The sequence below is a fragment of the Onychostruthus taczanowskii genome, unplaced genomic scaffold (assembly GCF_017590055.1).
Source record: "Onychostruthus taczanowskii isolate IOZ18803 unplaced genomic scaffold, ASM1759005v1 scaffold2, whole genome shotgun sequence".
In the NCBI taxonomy this organism is placed as follows: domain Eukaryota; kingdom Metazoa; phylum Chordata; class Aves; order Passeriformes; family Passeridae; genus Onychostruthus; species Onychostruthus taczanowskii.
Window position 1 is genome coordinate 20,894,545 of NW_024499239.1, and position 19,477 is coordinate 20,914,021.

Sequence of the window (19,477 nt, forward strand, 5' to 3'; positions counted from 1 at the left end):
GCTGGACTAAAAATGCCTCTGCTGGAGATTTTATTTTTACATTACGTTGGTGGGTATTCATTAAAGCCACATCAGCTGCTCATCGTGGGAGATTTAGAATATTTTGGTAACATACGAATAAAGTGTCATAGTAATTCAAAGCTCCAGCATTGTTCAATAAGCACCTGTCAGGGAAAAATGTATTGTATCCAGTTTAGTCAGCAGCTACCTAATTGATTATGTGCACCTTTAAAATGCAACACTGGTTAATTACTTTGTTAAACAAAATTAAATAAGATAGGCTGAAAATCTCTCTTTTCTTTCTTCCAGTGTAACTGTAGGCACATTTATAAATCAGGCCTGGACCCTCAGAGATAGGCTGAAAATCTCTCTTTCTTCCAGTGTAACTGTAGGCACATTTATGAATCAGACCTGGACCCTCACCATCTTGCTAACATCTCCACACCTTGTAAGATGTCTGGAGGAATGAAAAGATGTCCTAAAAGTTTGAGGAGGACCTATTTGGTAAAAATACTGCAGAAGGCAGCCACAGAGCTGTCTTGCAATGGCCAAAGGTGTATCGGGTTTCAACAAAAAGAAAGAGCATCAGATGGATCCTCAGCAAGCAGCAACTGTATGCTCTCCAGTCAGTCACAAAGCAGCCTGAAGAAGCTTCCAGAGTTAAAAAAGAGCATCCAGACTATCAACATTACACCTGGGCTCTTTCCAGACTGCAGGACTAGACTGTCACATAATCAGACAGAGAGAGTACTGGTCTGCTCATTGATCAAAGACATCCCTGATGGGCTCTTGGGCCTTTGCTGTGCTCAGGTTTGGCATTCAACTGATGAATCTTGCTAGTGAAAAAAAGGAGCTCAACACACACCTGATAAACAAACATCTCTCAAACAATAAACACGCAATTCAGTATAGATTACAAATCTTGCAATCAGAGATTCATTACTAAGTCCATATCTAGACTTCTGTCAAGACAGAATGTAAATTCTCTGGACTGTTTTCTAAATATCTCTTCAAGGGGAAAAAAAAAAAAAAGAGATCATGCTAGTAGCCAGTTACAGCACTTCTCTTCCAACTAACAGCTGGGGAAAGCAAGTCATCCATAGCCACCACTCAAGTCCTGAATTTAAAATATTACACTTCCTAAAAATATCTACAGATACCTATACCTACATGACCTTCACATTCCTATTTTCTATGTCTCTGGGGGTTTTATGAGACTTGATCACACAGCTTTTAACAAATCAAAACCTCCAATTTGCTAATGGATATCAATAGGACTACTGAGGTACAATTTTGAAAAGCTAATGGACTCCCAAAATAAGTACAACAAGTAACAAACCATAAAACATCCAATTTTCTTTTCCTTTTCCAATTCATTTTGGGCGTGCACATAATAGAATTTTTTTTATTGCGAGAATAGTAATTTAATTCATTTCCAAAACATCATGGAATAATTCATTTTGGAGGGGATCTCAGGAGTTCTCTAGTCTGACTGGCTGCTCAAAGCTGGTCTGCTGAGAGATTAGACCAGATTGTGGAACCTTGCAAGGGCAAGTCAAGTTTGTGAGTTCCACTGCACTGGATTTTCATTGCATATTTTATAGATGACATCATAAAATACGTACAGCAGTCATATATCCAGGTGATAAGAACACCACGCTTTTAAGGAAATAAGGTATAGTTTTTAAAACTGCAATCCTGAAAAGAAGATGTGAATATTGTCCTTGAGCAAACACCCCTTGCACACCCAGTTTCCAATTTCATTTGGATACTGGCTATTTTACATTTGTTTAAGAATCTCTATAGCAATTAAGAAAATAGGTCATTTTTCAGTCCTCTTCAAACCATTCTCTACCATCTCCTATTAATTTCATGATAACACAAATATTTGAGCACCCCTTTTATTGTTGAGCTGCTCATACATGAAGCAACTGGCTTCATGAATTCATCTTTCCTACAAAGACAAGGACAGACTACATTGATTGCATAACAGCTATAGATTATATTTGTGCTGTGGGAGTTGGTGTCCAACACTGTCACTGTGACTGTTTTTACCATATTACATTCCTTCTCTGTACATCTGCCCTTTGTGTGTTTTCCTTGCTTGAAAATACCACAGTGCTTCAAGCAGAGCTCATGTTTAAGTTGGAAAGGCACAGGCAAAGGCAAGATGCCAAATTCAAGTAGCAAACTGTGAAGAGAAGGTTTCTCTAAAAGCTTTTAAATTGCACAGAAGCAGAATATTGCATACATAAAGTACAGTTGAAGCCGTGTAGCATTCTGCACTGCAATAAATATGAATTACATAGACAAGAGGTTTCTTGGTAGAATCCCCAATCTGGAAGTTTTGATCTAGTTGCCTGAAGTGTACAGATAATTAATCTGTTTACAAGCTGATGCTTTCAAAGGTTGAGTGAATTTCAATACCTGACACATGGTGTGTAGCTGGTAGGCTCGACCTTTTCAAGCAATACAGTACATTCTGTGTAACAACACACTTGGTAAGGAAAATTAGTTTATGGATGAATCACCAGAACTGTACATCAGTGTGTGCCCTAAACAGAACTGTACAAGCTTCTGCATGGGATAATAAATAAAGAATATTAATTTTTTTTTTTCCCCAAGGAATGTGTACATAGGAGAAACAACAAACTGGAAGAGAAAAGGGTAAAATACACAGGAATGAAAATTAGAGGGCTCAAGGTAGCTTAGATAAATAAAGGCACAGGAGTCTGCAAGTACATGAGCACAACTCTTGACAAAACACTTCTCCTGTCCAGGGAAAGGAGATGAAATCAAGTGGATGAGATTTTAATGGCAAGTATATCAAGCACAGAGGAGAAATGGAAAAACCTCAGGGAAAAGATCTTCTCTTACAAAAAACACCAAATACTCCCCAGGACATTCCATATCCACGTCATGCACCTCAGTGAGGTCAGAGTTCCTGAAGGAGGGAAGAGATTGTGGTATGTGGCACAACAACCCACAAACACCAGAAGAGATAACTAACATATGAAAGCAGATTTACTCCTACATGCTTCTCAAAAATGAACCTTCAAAACCTGTGCTAAAATTAAAATTCAAAATAATAATTTAAAAAAAAGACAACAGAATAATTGTTTGTATGCTTAATTTTTCCAGATAGAAATTTTTGTTTGACAAGACTCAGGGGTTGTATACATATATTTACATACACACATAGTTTTAGATATGCAGAAAAATGTGTTCAATAGCAAAGCTTTAAGCATAAACAATGACTTTTGTGTTTCTGTTGTTGGGTTTTTTCTGTTTGCTTCTTTATTTAAACACTCCAGTTAACTGAAAGCAAACATGTATCATCACACAAGAATGACTTTTGCCTACTATTCTGCTTGATTATTTAACTTACTTCTGCCTTACAGAGAAAGGAGAAAGACAACATGAACTTGTGTTTACTGCATTTACTAATTTTTAACTAATAGCTACTTTTTCATAATTTATTTTCACAAGCTTCTCATCATCTAAAGATCTAATAAGCTAAAGATCTAATCTTTTCCATCACATTTCCTTCCTGCAATTATCTTAACCTTATAACAGCAATAAAACCCTGTTGAACACTTATAAACTGCCTAATACTAACACAAATTCTAAGTATTGCACAAATCCCAGCTCATCATTCACCATTTCTGCAACCTATTCCTACTGTACGCCACCACCAAATCACAGACAATTTTCTGCAATCTCATTTCTACACTTTTGTCCTGTTTGACAGTCATTCTGACTCAATACTTTACTTCATCTGCTGAAATCAAAAGGAAATAGACTTTATTATGATGCCACCTTTGAACATTGCAGTACATGCAGCACTTACCACAAAATAGGAAAAGGAATTTAATCCTCAGACATCAAGAAAAAAGCTTAAGTTGGAAAACTTAAATGTGATGTGGAGGCTTGACAAGGTTTTCTAAGGCTGACGAGACTTAGAACTTAGTTTTGGATAAACTCAAAATGCTCCAGAAGTTAGTTTTCCATTAAACTATCAAAATAGCAATGCAGACCTGGATCCAAGTTAAATGTGTAAGTTTAAAAAATTTAGGATTCCTTTCAATTCAAATTGCCATCTTTCAGTACTGTTAAATAAGAGAAGGCTGGAGTTAGCAATATAACCAGAAACATGAATGAACCAGAGCAGCAGGGGGAAACTGGGTACATCCAGCTTATAAATCTGTACGGTGACATTTCAGAATGAAAACCACTTTGCACTCTGCACACCCTCAGTGTCTGAGAGCTGCTCTCACACCAGCAGCAGTGGGTGTGAGACATGACAAGCTCCTGCTTCACTGGGTTACTCTGTACTTCCTGTATTAACCTGGGAGCACTGGACGCAGACCAAAGGGGCCTTTGGTCGGGGAGATGCCGCGGACGATGCAGTCGAACAGAAAGCTGATCTGCTCCCCTTCAGCACAAGACAGGAAAAAAACACCAGCCCCTGCAAGAAAGCACAACATAAATATGTAGGGTTTTCACCTGGAAACACTAGAAATAAATTTAGCTGAAGCTATTTATAATACAGCAATCAAAAGAGTTTTAAGTGCAAGCCATGAAAAGAAGTCAACAAGATATTTTCCTGGGAAAAGAAATAGAAAATTCAGGTCAGCACATACACACCATACCTAAAACATACATATAAATTCAATAGCTGTCAAATAATTTATGCTAATTTTATGACATTCAGGCAGTTAAAGTAGTGTCCTAGAATCACAGAATGGCTTGGGTTGGAAGGGACCTTAAGGATCATCTAGTTCCAATCTCCCCTCAATGTCAAAAGAGACACCTTATTCTCAACAGCTGTCTAGGTCTTTTGTTCTTATTCACCCCTAAAATTTTGTAGCTCAGACTTAACTATGCAGGAAGCATCAGGAATACTTAAAGTGTCTTCAAAATAATGAACCAAGTTAATTCTACTTTTAACCACTTTTAAGCAAGAGGAGCTTTTTATATGCCAACAAATTAGAATTTGGTTATATTGCTGGATTATAGTATAAATTTTCCTAGACTAAGTCCTATGTGTCTATTATTAACAGAACGTAACACAACTCCACAGGTTGTCATCAGATCTTTACCCTTTGCTCTATTCTGATATTTGCTTTCCATTCATTAAGAATAGCCCCAAGCAAAATTAGAATGAGAATCACTAAATAAACAAACAAGTTATGAGCTCCAAGTCACATGACATATGAACAACACAAAAGACTTGAAGGGCTCCATAGAACATTTTATAAATTGTTAGTCCAAACATAAATCTCATCAAGGAAAAAAAAAAAAAATTATCTTAAAACATCAGACAAAAGACCATCCCAGTAACCAGCAATTTCAGGGAAATAAAACTTCAATACCAGACAAAAAGGGAAATTAGTATATAGACCTTGAAGAAGTGCTGCCACTTCACCACAGCCAAGCATACTAGAAAACTCCAATATCACATCTTAGACCTGTAGCAGGGTTTTGCACATTACCTTCCTTGTGACTCAGGCCCTAATCTGGACATATTTGACTTCTGCATGTCTCTAGCCAATTCCAACTTGCATCAGTATTTTTTCCAATTTTACTCAAAGAAGCAGAACTGTTCTTGAGTAGAATGACTTCATCCCCATCACTTTCCAAACATATGCCCCGTCATATCCAACAGGATATTCACATTTCACTTAAGAGATTGATACACTTTTGACAGCTTGACAAAGGGCTGTGGGATTCAAACAAAAAGGGTAATGGAGAGTGGACCACAAACCACAATACCTATTTGAGTGAATTAGGTATAACCAGCAAGCAGTAAACTAATCTCTCTAGGAAAAACATATCCTGGTCCACACTCTTCTGTCATTCTCAATTTATGCCACATTTAGGTCTCTCCCAGTTCTCCTTAAATCTATTCAAGACAACATGGTTAGAGGCATCTTAATAACTTGATTTGTTTCTCCACCACATTTGCATCTCTTCAGATCTTACCTACCAAGAATTCTGCAGCCAAAGAAACATGAACACACGCTGGCTTCTTGATCAGAGGCCATCTAGGAGACTACAACACTAATCACACAGCCTGACAGATATGAAGGTTTCTGCTGGCAACTCGCTTGCAGTCTTGCCCCATCTCCCCTCCCCAGGAGATGCCAGAGTACATTGGATTAGGATTAAAAAATCCTGAGTGCAACGCCTTCAGGAATTATCTGAAATTCAGCTTTTTCTTTGAGCTGACTTCTCCTCCCTGAACAGAGTACAGAGAGTCTACATGAACAGGAGCTTTTCATTCTATGCAGCAAAAGCAAGCAGGATATAGACACAACATAGCAGAGGACATTCAGGTCTCAAGCACAGTGATACACTATGTGGCTTGATAATTTAGCAGAATCCTACATCTCCCTGTTGCCCCTCAGGGCAAAAAAGATTCCTCAAATATTTCTGTACATAAGGAATACATCTGGACCACTTCATTCTTTTATCACCTTTGTCAAGAGTTACTTAAACTCCTAAGAGGCTCTTCAAGCCTTTGACTTTAATGGAAACAAATGTGTACACGTGAGCTGGCTGCTTAACTCAAAGGATTTTTTTCCACAAAAAACTATCAGCCATTTGGAAATCCCAAAACCAAATGTGATGACCTTTATATAACCAGTGCAAAGAGTGTATGTCCATGTGCATGCAGATAAAATCCAACAGAAAAAGACAATCTCTTTGTAGATTATATTATTTGTATGAGCACCTTAATTGCTGACTGACTGTCACAGGAAACATTTTCTTTCTAGTTTTGGTAGGTAGAACTAGATTGCAAGGGAAGGAAGTCTGAGGGCTCTTGCAAAAAACATCAAGTGAGATGAATGAGTAGGTAGGGCTTAACTAAAGCATACATAAAAGCAAGTGATTACATTTCTTTTCTCCTTTCTTGAGAAAATTGAGAAATTCACTACTGGAAATTACATATCTCAGTCATGTGTTGGAACTGGTTTGGTGCACAGGCATTTAGAAGCCAAGGAATGTGTGGTATGCACAGTGTAATACCATGCAGCTGTTCACCAGACTGAAGGGCTCACTCAGCTCTCTCCATGGGCTATGAGACTTGGTGAAAAGCAGCCTCCAACCACTTGCACAAGACTGAAACACTCAGCCAGTCCTCTGTGGCAGCCAGCAGTAAAGCATTGTACAGTCCCTCAAACATGCAGGACAAGTTGCCAGTTCCATAAAACTTCCAAACACTACTTAATCTTGCCAATGTTGATTTTAACCCATCATATTAAAAAAGCAAACCCATGGGCAAAAACACTTTAAAAATGGTCAACAGCCAAAAATTACTTCAATCTCTGTAGTGTGTGTGAAAGTAGGGAGGAAGACTCAGTTCTTTCTCATTAATCACTACTTCTAACAGGTGCCAGACAATACTAGAGCCTGAAGCCTTTTAGCTGGAGGCAGGAACCACAGCAGCTCATTCCACGGCAATCAGCATGCACATCCCAACCCTGGCCTTGAGCAGACCCCTTAAGAGGGGACCTCACACTGCTCTTCTCTGTGGGGAAAATGACAGAGTATTCCCTGTTATTGCCAACCAAGATATGGGCATGACAACTAAAAATAGATGAATAGAGATAAAGTTGGTTGCCTGCAGTAGGCCTAAGTAGGAGACAGCACAGAATATCTGCATATAAACAGAAGTTTTAATCTATGCAACCCAGGATTTTTCCAAAAGTCCAGATCTTGCCACAGTTTAACCACCCCTATTACTTCTAAACTTCAAATAAATTCAGAAGAGGAAACAAGCAAGGAAAGAAGGAAGGAAGTACCAAATGTTATCAAAACACCAAAATGATCACAGAAATATTCCTGCTTATCCTGCAATTAGCATTTGTTCTTCCAAAGGGCACTAAGGGTCCCACAAGTTCCTTTCCTCAAGGAGATGATGTCAGAAAATATGAGGCAGCTTTAAACCTGGCTCTGGCAGCTAATCCTGAAGCACTTGAACATTGGAGAGCCTGAATTCTCATGGTGTTAATGTGCCCTTTTATTACCCTACTTGATTTTTTTCACACTGACCTCCAAGTGAAGATTCTCCTGGCAACTGGTCATTTTAACTGGTGCCCACTAATTCAGCTGGGAACATGGGAAAGTGAGAGGCTCCTTTTTTCCAGCCTGTTCCTCCATGTAAACCTCTCAACTGACTGCTAGACCAAGACACCAGCTTTTTTGCAAACAGTGTGTGACTAAGCTTCAGCTACAGAGAGAACAAAATTTTGGCCCAGAAAATAAGTTATTTGCAGCTTTCAGAAGCAGAAAAGAATTTAATCTCTAGCAGTACAATTGTGATTTTAAGAGCAAGAGGAGTTCAGAAGGTAAATGCTCTTCTTCCTATTTATGAATAAACTTGTGAATAAACTTATGAATAAACTTCTTCCTATTTATGAATAAACCATCTTGAAAATGCACCTAGATTTAATGCTTGAAATCCCAGCATTATATCAGATGGTCTCCCTCTTCCTGGATTGAGTACCAAAACCTTTGAAATTGGAATTAAACCTGTACTAAGCAACAGAACATAATGAAGTGTTTTATCTTTATAAGAATTTTTGTGAGGAACAAGAAACAAAGCTAAAACAAATTCGTATCCTTTTAGACCTCAGTTCTAACACAGACATATCCAAAAAAGCTCTGTTTCAGTTTGAGGCTTCATGTCTTTTACTATGGAGAGGCAATCAAACCACAAGATTATTAGTTCCTTTTAATTAGGTATCTATTACAGTGCTATTTAAACCTTAAATTCACTAATCCTCTGCATTCCAAGCTCCACAGGATGAATGTGAGCAAAGATACGATTTAACCTGTAGGAAAGTAACATTAATAATAGAGTCTGCATAATATTATATTACACTTACATGACAGGGTAATGGAGAGTGCTTTGTTTAGGAATTAAAACTTCTGTAATAACATATAAATTTTTTTTCTTGAACACTACTTGTTTGCCTCAAGAATTCCAGAGGACTGAGGTAAAAGATATCTGAACACAGATAGTCTTTCTCTTTACCAACGCACTTCTGTCTAGAATAACCAGAGTTATATTTTTCTTTAGGTTCTATTTTCAAAAAGCCTTTTCTTATAGTGGCAATATTAAATCAAGTGTTTAGACTAAACACATATTTAAACGTTGTTATGCCTGCGGATATGTTTGACTGCTTAGTTAGGGGCAACAACTCCTTTAACAAGATCAGCTTGAACTTGTAAAGAGTTTCCAACTGTGGCAGGCTATTTTGTACCAAATTGACTATGATTGACTATGCTGTTCTCCTCTCTGAATGCACACATGCAGGGGAAAGACAAATAACCTTTCATGGCAACTGAAAGGTCTCAGCTATCAACACACACATTTTTTAAGAATGATCCACAGGTAGTGGGACCTTTTACAAAGCACTTTTCTAATTCTGTTCACTTCTAACCTTAAAAAAATAATATTTTCATATTTTTAAAAGCATGTACACAGGAGAGCTATTGATGACCTCCTGTTTCTCATCAGAAACTAGCGTAAGTTTATGGGAGGAAAAAATAGAAAAACCACCACAAATAATTCAGGTTCCATCACCTACAGTTCCTCATTTCACAGAATCACTGAGGCTGGAAAAGATCCTGACATAATCAAGTCCAACCTTTGACTAGACACCACCATGTCAACTAAGTGCCATGTCCAGTCATTTCTCAAACACCTTCAGGGATGCTGATTTCACCACCTCTCCAGGCATCTCATTTCAACGCTTGACAACCCTTCCTGTGTAGAAATTCCTCTCAAAGCCCAACCTAAACCTCCTCTGGCACAGCCTGGGGCCACTTCCTCTCATCATGTCCCTTGTTGCCTGGGAGTAGAGACCAATCCCCACCTGGCCACACCCTCCATCAGGTCAGAAAGAGGTAAGGAATTTGGGTTTCCACTACATAGAAGTAGAGCAACCAGAATTTACATGCAGAGCAACAGTATGCAAGTCCCAGGAAGAATATATTTGGAATTGGATCAACTCTGAAATCTAATTTTTCAGTTTGTTTATTGGAAAAAAGTATGCAAGTCAAACAACTTCAGATCCAAACTGGCAATCTGCATATCCATCTGTGCTCACAGGCCATCAAATCAGCATGGCTTCAAATTCTGCTTATGAAATTAAAACCTTATTAATAAAAACCTAATTATATGTCCTTATACTTGTGCATTTATTAACTATCCTTTTCAGATCTTGCACACATTTTATCTGAAGTGAAAATTTGAGAAGTTCTAAACCGGCCACAGGAACAAGAGATTTATCTCCATATAATGGTGTATCTTAGCCCCTAGGCTATGGAAACTAGCCTCAGCTTGCTTGCTTTCATTTTGATGCCAAAAATCACATGGTTCCACCCCACAGTTACAAAACTGCTAATAGGGAAGGGACCAGAAAGTTGTTCTAACTTTAAGGAGTAAAAAATCCTCTATGGGATTTAGAAATTAGCATTTACAAAATGAGAACATTGATGATGCCTGTAACCTCAAAGTTCCACATCACTTTCCCCTCAGCAAACAATTTAATAATCTGAATATTAAGCGATTTTACCTTATCTCTTCCATAACACAAGCCATAAAATTTCATTACCTTTTTTTTGCTCTGTATTCAATAGCAGCTTTTGACTAAACATCTTCTGGAGAGCCACAGGGTAATTTTTAGCCAGGACTGCACACAGTCACATTTCTCCTGCACACCAGGGTTGAAGCCTGCAGAAATCTAGTCAGAACAGATCCTCTGATAAGAGGCTGCCTGTTTGACAAAGTAGCACAGCTGGTTTTGCAGTCTCCACTTGGAATGAGAGTGCATTTACATTTCTGCAAAAGGCATCAAGCAATATTTGGAGGACAGGTTCCATTTGTACTTACAGAAGCCACACCTGGTGCCTCCTTCAAAGATGAATCCATTTGGGACAGCCCCATAGCGACGCAGATCCGAGAGCTTCCACTGCCCCATGACACTGGGAGGAATGTCTTTCACCAGGACAAGGATGTCATTGCAGAAATGCAGGGTAGCAGGCCCACTCTCTAGTTTTGTGCCAGGGGCTACAAAGACTTGAAATCTATGAACTATCAAATAAGGACAAAAAAATTACTACAGAATATACAAGTGTTATGTAAGTCATTCTGTTTGGCTGTGGTACTTGGACCAAACCCTGCCCACACCATGAGACTCTGGCATAAAGATCTACATGGAGCCCAGACAGCCACATGTAAGCAGTTGTGAGGCCATTACCCTCTATTATGCCAGTCAAGGATTGGAAAAAATCCACCATATCTTGGCCTAATGCTACAAATTATTAAAGTTGCAATGCTACACTAATTTATCCTAAATCTTCCAGGCTAATCCCTATCTCAGATTAGTCAATGATCCAGCCCAGACTTCACTCACCTCTTCCATCTTTGCATCATTACATGGGTTGCTCTCTGTCTCCTCCTCTAATCTGTGTCTCTCCTTTCCCACATGCATGCACAAAAATAAAATGGTGCTGAAGGAGCCCAAAAGCCAAGGCTCAAAGAACTAAACAAATCTCTCTATCACTGACTCATCTGCAACCTTTAATAAACTGCTTCACTTCCTCCCCAGCAGTAGAATGAGGAAAATTACATTTTTCCACCTTTGTGATTCTTTCATGACTTAGTGATGGTAGATGCCAGGACATTTTAAATTACTAGGAAACTAAGTGATTTATAAGTAACAAACACTTTTAGATGTCAGTTAATTTTTTCATATTTTACATCCTGAAATTTAAAAGAGAGGAAAAAGAAACACCTATCTCATTCAAGTTTACTAAATCCAGGCTCAAATCCTAATTCCAGTATTGTCTAATTGCAGTATCCTTACCTAAAGTAGTTGTTCTAGGCTGGTCTCCCATTTTCTCTTCCAGGGCTATTGCATTCTGAATAATAAGTTATTGGGATCACTTCAAGGGCTCAAATCTCAGTGTTTCAAAGGGAACAATTAAAGTGAGCAACATATAATTCTCAAACAATTGTTTTGACCTCCACTATTGTTCTAGCTTCTTTCATATTGTGACATAAAAAAAAAAATCAACCAACAAACAAAATAAAAACAAAAAACCCACAACAAATACAAAAAAAAACCAAAAAAAAACAAACAACATTCATCTTGGTAGAGAGAAGCATCGAGACTCTTCAATTTCTAGGAGGAGGTTTTTGGTGGTGTTTATCAAGAAGCAACATAGATTTAGTCTTTGGTTACGCATCAAAGATCACACAAACAGCTCCCTGCCTATGAAATCTACTGGGTAACTTCCAGGTACTCTCAGTTCTTGCATCAACTCTTCCCTGTTTCTTGCCCATGCCTCTTCAAGCATCACAAATTTCATCTGGGTCTGAGTCTTGCTTCTCATCTAACTGCTTGCTGTATTCGTAGTCACGATCCCAGCTGTAAGCCAACTCCTCATCTATGACATGCATTTGCTAAGTTCCCTGAGGCTCCAGCAGAATTAGCCACAAAGTCATTCAAGTGAAATGTGCAAGGAGACAGAGATAGATCTAACTAACCACAGCTCTGCTTACAGCTCTGCCAGTAGCACTGCTAGGGAGCAAATCAATAGTCACACCATGTCCCCTTTTGGGCACGAAGTTGTTACGCAACCTGCTTAAACATCAGCTATCAAAAAGACAGTAAAACCATCATGATCAATAATGCTCAGAAAGCAATCTTTAATGCCATTTGTCCTCCTCTGCCCAGTTAACTCTGCCCAGTATTTTGCTGGCAATTGAACCATGGGAGAAGCAGCATCAGGATTCCTTCTCCTTCATAATAGTGGAATGAAGCCCACTCTTCACACAATCAGTTGCAAGTTACAACAGCTGCTGAAAACAAAGAGCTCCAGCACAAGTTCTAGACCACTGTTAAAATTCAGCATACCCAAATATGAATGAAGCCTAAGTAAAAGGAAAGGCATTCTTGGTAAATTGGAATTTTTCCAAAATTCTCCCCAGCCTTTGACTTCTCTTACTCTTTGAAAATAAAACTTTTTTCATACACTGCTTTCTTGGTAAATTGGAATTTTTTCCAAAATTCTCCCCAGCCTTTGACTTCTCTTACTCTGTTAAAAAAAATTGTGAAGACATAGAGCTGAGTATATCTCTGAACAAAAATACTACTTCAATCCACCGCTTTCTTCATCCCATCTCTTATTCTTCACAGCTATACAATGACCTGCAGTATGCTAACTTCTCAAAATGAGTTGTGAGCCCAAGCACATTCCAGGAATCACATCCACCTCATCTGCTAAAAACTGAGAGAAAACACTGGGAACTCCAGTATGAACACCTCCATTCTGCAGTCCTCATTCAAGAACAGTGTCAGCTCCTTTCACTTTTTTTTTTTTTTTTGCTTCCCAGACTCTGAGGTCATCCCTCCCTAGCCTATTTTTATCATCCAGCCACCTTATTTTCAAGGCACACAAAGGCACCCTTACTACACTTTAAGAAAAAATACCAGTCACCATCCTCTCTTCATCTACATCTTCTCTCTTTTCTATTCCTCTATACTCAAACTAGACTCCCTTTGACTTTGTTCTCCAAATTGAACATGCATTGAAAGACAAAACTCTGAAAAAAGTTTCAGTGCTTTGCTTTATTCTCACCCCGTAAGATTTTTTGCAATTAACTTTATACAAATTTATTGCCAGTTCAGCCAATTACACTTGTTTTCTTACTTCTGCATTTCTTCACTTCCACAAGCACACTCCCACTTCACCATTACTCCATGGTTGCACATGTCATAATCCAGTAGGCTCTATTCCTACCTCATTCACAGCTTCCCTTGAAAAAAACTCTTTGCTGCTCTTCCATGTCGTCCAATCCCAACCATAACCCTCACACCCAGACTGAGATTTCTCCAGCACTACACCAGTGCAAGATCATAAAAAACAGACCCACTCTGTTATATTCAAGTACTCCTTCAGCTTTTAGGACAAGTCTATGCTATATATAGATTTTAAACTGAGTTAAAAAGAAAAACAAAACAAAACAAAAAAAAAAACCAAAAAACCCAGCAAAACAGCACTGGAAGACGAAAGAACTGTATCATCAATGTGCACAACCACTCCAGCTACTCATGGTTGTAGTGTTCAGCAACCCCTCTAACCTTTCCTGTTATGCAAGGCTTCATATTTGATAGCCCTGAGAGGTACATCCACACATCTCACTTCTTATAGTTCTACATATTTTTACTGTAAATTCCCAGGCCATCTTTCTACATATGTACTGCAAAGGAACGAGCCCACAAACCCAACAGATGGCAGAACATATGTAACAAATGATAAAGATTGCTAATGTGTGTCTCCCACACACCTACCCTCCTTCCCTAGTTATGACTAAACAAACATAAGACAGATACTATGGATTACCAACATTATCACTCTTTGTTCACCACAGTACATTTTAGAGCTGCTAACCAAGAAAATATAATAGGAGGAAAGAGAAAGGTGAAGTTAGCTGGAAAGAAGGTGCCTGATGACACACCTTAGTGCAAAAGGTCTGTTTCTGAAATGGCACACTAGCAGCAATGAGAATTATCAATGCAACACCCAGTAGGCAGCTCAGCAAACTGGGCATGAACTGGCAAAGTTCTACTCAGGACTTTGCATCTCTTAATTCAGCCTCCCCCTGAGTCCTTTGGCCAGAATCCCTGAGTCAGTTGTAGGACCAGAAACAGAAGTCTGATCACTTTGTTTCAAAGCTACACACCATCAGCGTCCAAATCAAAACCCCAAGTTAAGAGCTGTCATAGTTATCCATCAGTACTGGGTGATACTGTAGTCAAAACCTATTGGAAGGGATACCTGCTTTAACATCTAAGGGGGAAAACAGCTTGTCCACTCTCAAGTGAGTGGCAATCCTGTCCTGAACTGTACTGTTTTATTTTCATTTTAGCTTCACTTTTCTTTGGGTTTTTACCCTGTGGGAGGAAAAAAAAGAAAAAAAACCCAACAGAAAAAAAAAAATGCGAGAAGACAAAAGGTTACCTTCCCCCAAACTGTAGCGGATTCGCACATCCCACGCGTACATGGTTTCCTTGTTCTCAAATCCCAGCATCACAACTTGGGACAGACAGATGATTGCGAGCGTGTGATTCAGGCCCTCATAGGAGAGCCCAGGATCCAAGCCACAGATGTCTTCTAAGGTCATGCTGCTCCTCTCCTTATGCCCTTTCGCTCGTTCAGATTTATCCTTGTACACCAGCATGAGCAAACAGTCTAAAAGGAGCAAAACTGTCAGAGATGATGATGCAGAGCACAGACCATAACAAAATTCTCAGCACTCTGCTGCAATACAAAGGAGCTTTAGACAACTGCAGGACCAGCTCAACCAAATCAATGTAAAACTCTGATTTCATTTCCCAGCCCACCCCCTGGTAGTTTATAGTCCTTGTTTTCAGGAAGCAAACACTGAAGGCATGTTCTAAGGGTTAAACTGCAGGCTCAAAAATAAGGTCAGCAATAAATCTTCCCTATTTTATTCGAAGTCCAGCGGCATTTCAGATCCTCTCCTGAGTCCAGTGGGGACTGACTCATTAATTCAGAGCATTAGGAGCTATGCTAGGATAGCTGTTCACATTACAGACTCTAAAGACCGAGAGGCTATTGTTGTCTGTATTTTCATTAGAACATACTGAACCACAAATGAAATTCTTACAGTAGCTCACAGATTACCCAACCACTAAATGGCAAGCAGACTGTGCTGCGAGATTGCTCCTGTCGGCTCAGGTTTCCCGGTTAAATGCTACACAGCAGCCATTGCTAAAAATCATTATGTGCCACACCTTCTTTTATTTATTTATTTTTTAGTGTTCGCTTGTGTCACCAGTTGTTACTGACTACTTCCCAGAGGTGTTTATTACACAGTAACTGTGCAATGGCAGAAACTCGTTCACGTGCCACAGCCCCATGGGGAAAGCAAGCATTTCACAAGCAAACCCAAAAGGAAAGGGCAGCCACCTCTCCCACCTTTTGAATTTATGACAAAAGCAACCCTCTTTCCCCCACATTCATTTCCTATCACACAGCACTCAGATGCAGATGACACTAATGGTCAATATCAAAGCTGCAACATGCACAGCTTAAGCTGAGCTACAAACCACAAAAGACAAAGATCCCCACGTGCTATTTTATAAATACTGGGGGTGGTGCTCCCAGCCCCACTAAGGTGCCCTGCAACTCTCAGCTGGGTAAGGGACTGGCAAAATCTCCATCCACAGAGATGAAAAATGACTGAAAGACTGAATTGTCTGCTAACTAATGCAGAGCTTTGCATGGATTCCCAATTGTCTTTGTGCACCTGTTGGCAAAAACAGCTGCAACCATGGTATTTAAACATTCTGTAATACAGTTGTGTGTCTGAAGAACAGCTATGGTTTGCATACTGAGAAAACCAAATCACAGGGGCTTTTTTAGTAAACCTGGCTAGATTAGCTAGAATAAAAATAGTATTTTTGAGGAATAAACTACATTATCAGTCAGGCTCCACCATCTACAGCCTTCAAAGCTGGCTTACTCACAATAGAAACTCAGGCCCACGTTCACAGGTCTATGTAGTAGCTCTAAGACCAACAGATGCCCTTTCACACATGGAGGTTTCACAGATTTAGATGAGATAAAGGTACTTAAAACACTAAAATATTACTGTAACAACTCAAGTAACAAAGAATTATTCAGAAGCCTTCAGTCTTTCTAGCAAGAGCCATGAAAGGCTGCCAAAATCCATCCTGCAGCAGTGCAGATTCACGCTTTCCAAGTGTGGGAAACATTTAGCCCAGGAAAGATATACTTTTGGGCCCAAATGTTTTCCCTCTTGGGGACAGATGGGGAAACCTGAAGCCTACTTTTCCCTCTGCAGCAGTAAAACATCAGCTCTGTGTAACGTTTTCAATTTCCCCTTCTGAAGCATGGAAACGATTTTTTTTCTTCTTCTTCCTTAATTCAAAATGTCATTTTATTTTTAAATTGAAGTGATATTTTCTGTCAAAACACTGATCAAAAATAACTACCAAGCTTACAATGTCAGGGGTTTTTTTGGTGGGGTTTTTTTTTGTTTGGTTGGGGTTTTTTGGGTTTTTTTTTGGTTTGTTTTGGTTTGGTTTTTGTTTTTTTTTTTTTTTTTTTTTTTTTTTTTTTTTTTTTTTTTTTTTTTTTTTTTTTTTTTCAGCCAGCAATCACCCTGAAGAAATAAGTTCGCCCACAGAAAACTAATAAAAATTTTTAAAATTTAAAAAAAAAAAAAAAGTGTAATTTGAACCGGCACCAAATGCAATCCCTGTGCCTCGGAAAGTCACTTTTCGCGTTGTTTTTAGCGAGTGCAGGAGCTCGCCGCCAGGCCGGACGCGGCTCCCGGGCAGCGCCGCTCAGGGACGGCCCCGCCGAGGGCTCTGCGGGCACTGGCCCCGGGGAGCCGGGCAAGCTGCGGGGCCCCGAGCCCCGTCCCCACCGCCGGGCCCCTCTTACCTGCCACCGGGGAGGGCTTGCGCAGCACCAGCCACCTGCTCTTCCACTGCAACGAGAGGCAAAGGGACAGGGTTAGCCGGGGCCGCGCCGGGGAGAGCGGGCTCTCTCCCCTCGGGACAAGGGGCGGCGGTCGGGGACCCCCGCGGGCCGAAGGGGCGCCGGGAGCGGGGACCTTTTTTCCGTCTCTCAACTTGACGTGACCCTCCACCACCACGGAATCCGTCATCTTCAGTCATGATTCCGGACAGCTGCGCCGGCTCGCTGCGCCCGCCCCGCGCTCCGGCCGCCCGAGGGGTCAGTTCCAAAATAGCTTTATTAGGGCCCCGCGCGGGCGGGCGGCCAGCGCGGCCCTGCCCGGCCCCCGACCTGCCGCCTGGGAAAGGGGTCGGCGGACCGTCCCAAGGAGTCTTTGTTCACGTGTTTTACTTCTGGCTTGTGGGGGGATCTTGGATTTTTTTTTTTTTTTTAATTTTTTTTTTCCTCAGGGTTTCAGAGCCTGGGGCACTCGGAGCGCCGCGGATCCGCTCCGGGCGCGACCCCCGCCCCGATCCGGCTCCGGGCTTTGCGGCTGCCCGCAGGGGCTGCCCCGCGCCCGGGCGGCCGCAAAGCCCGCACCGGATTCGCTTCGTGGAGCGGGATCCGCCTCTGGCCGGCCAAAACGCCCCCTTCCCGCACCTTCCTTACAATGCCCAATTTTCACTCTTCAGAAGTATAATTACAGCTCTCCTTGGCTCCCAGAAGACACTGCCAACTACCCCAGATAAAAATACCCTTCTCACTTTTTTTTTTCCTCTTTGCAATGCAACTGTCGTGAGATAACAACCCGCTTACACCAAACCAGAAACAGCTACAATTAATAGAATAAGATGTGTTAATGATGTCCTCAGATTTATTTCCACAAGCAATGGACTAATTAGAGTCCATTATTCCAAAAATACTCCTGCTGCATCTTATTTGATGGTAATTAGTTCTTCAGCTTTTTTTAAATAGCACTACAGCACATTTTTCTTTCAGTAGCATAATAGAAGGGGGTTTTTTAGATGTTTGCATTTATTTCTTCCTTTTAAATCGGTCAGTTTGCATGGAATAACATACAATTTAATAAAACCATCTTTTAAGTGTGTTTCATAATGAATTAGGGAAGTGCTTGTTCCACTGACTTTGCATTCTAATTCAATTTCAATATAGAGATAGGAAAAATATCAGATAAAATTTCACTAATACATTTGAGTTTGGTTTTTATTTTAACCAAGGCAATAATCACTTAAAGGGGGTGAAAAATATGGAGAATTCGTTTCCATGGGGTAATGCTCAACAGAAAGGCAGGAGGCAGATGCTGGAGTGCCCCAAAGGAATGTGACTGATGTCAGAGTGTGAGAAGTCAGGACATCTCATAACCTGGACATCTCCTTGCCACCCCTACTCTGTAACACCGTGCTAGTCACCTCACAGCTGAGAATCAAATTATTTCCATTTAGTTCCGCCAAGCCAATGTAGTCACAGTGGATAAACAGGCTGCTTTGAAAGCCACAAATTAATTTTAATGCATTCAAAGTATTCAAATTAGTATCAGCTGGAGATCTGTCATTTAGACCTTTGAGGGCAGAAGACAGACCATTCAATATATTTTTTCAAAGTGTGTTATTTGTGCTGGTGTTGCTGTGTACTGATACAAGCAGCATAGATTTTAAAAACAGGACAGCTAAAAAAACTCCACACAAATTGTAAGAAACACCAGTCTAACACCTTTTCTATCAAACAGCCACCTTCTGTACTGCAAGAGAAGACCAAGAGAGTATATACAACACGAAACTGCAAGATCGAAACTGTGCACAATGTGGATAGATATTAATTTAAAAGTGAAACTGAAGTCACAGAACAGATACAGAGATTCAGAATGGCTTCGTCTTTGAGTGGAAGCCTGTTCCTGATGAATCCCTTCCAAAGAAGTGCAAATAGT

General features: G+C 40.1%; 1 protein-coding gene across 4 annotated transcripts in view; it reads right to left on the reverse strand.

Moving 5' to 3' along the window:
• Positions 1-17,806, reverse strand: part of DOK7 (docking protein 7) — a 58,638-nt gene extending 40,832 nt beyond the window's left edge. The window contains exons 1-5 of one of the 4 annotated variants that reach the window (XM_041402590.1): positions 17,690-17,806; positions 17,518-17,563; positions 15,043-15,273; positions 10,907-11,107; positions 4,349-4,468 (exon numbers count right to left, since the gene is read on the reverse strand). In XM_041402590.1, coding sequence (XP_041258524.1) covers positions 4,349-4,468; positions 10,907-11,107; positions 15,043-15,273; positions 17,518-17,563; positions 17,690-17,743 — 652 coding nt within the window. In that variant the 5' untranslated portion in view covers positions 17,744-17,806. Of the gene's footprint in view, positions 1-4,348; positions 4,469-10,906; positions 11,108-11,882; positions 12,034-15,042; positions 15,289-17,517 lie in introns of those variants that run through there. The other 3 variants (XM_041402589.1, XM_041402588.1, XM_041402592.1) reach the window with 3 other exon arrangements.
• Positions 17,807-19,477: the final 1,671 nt, after the last annotated feature.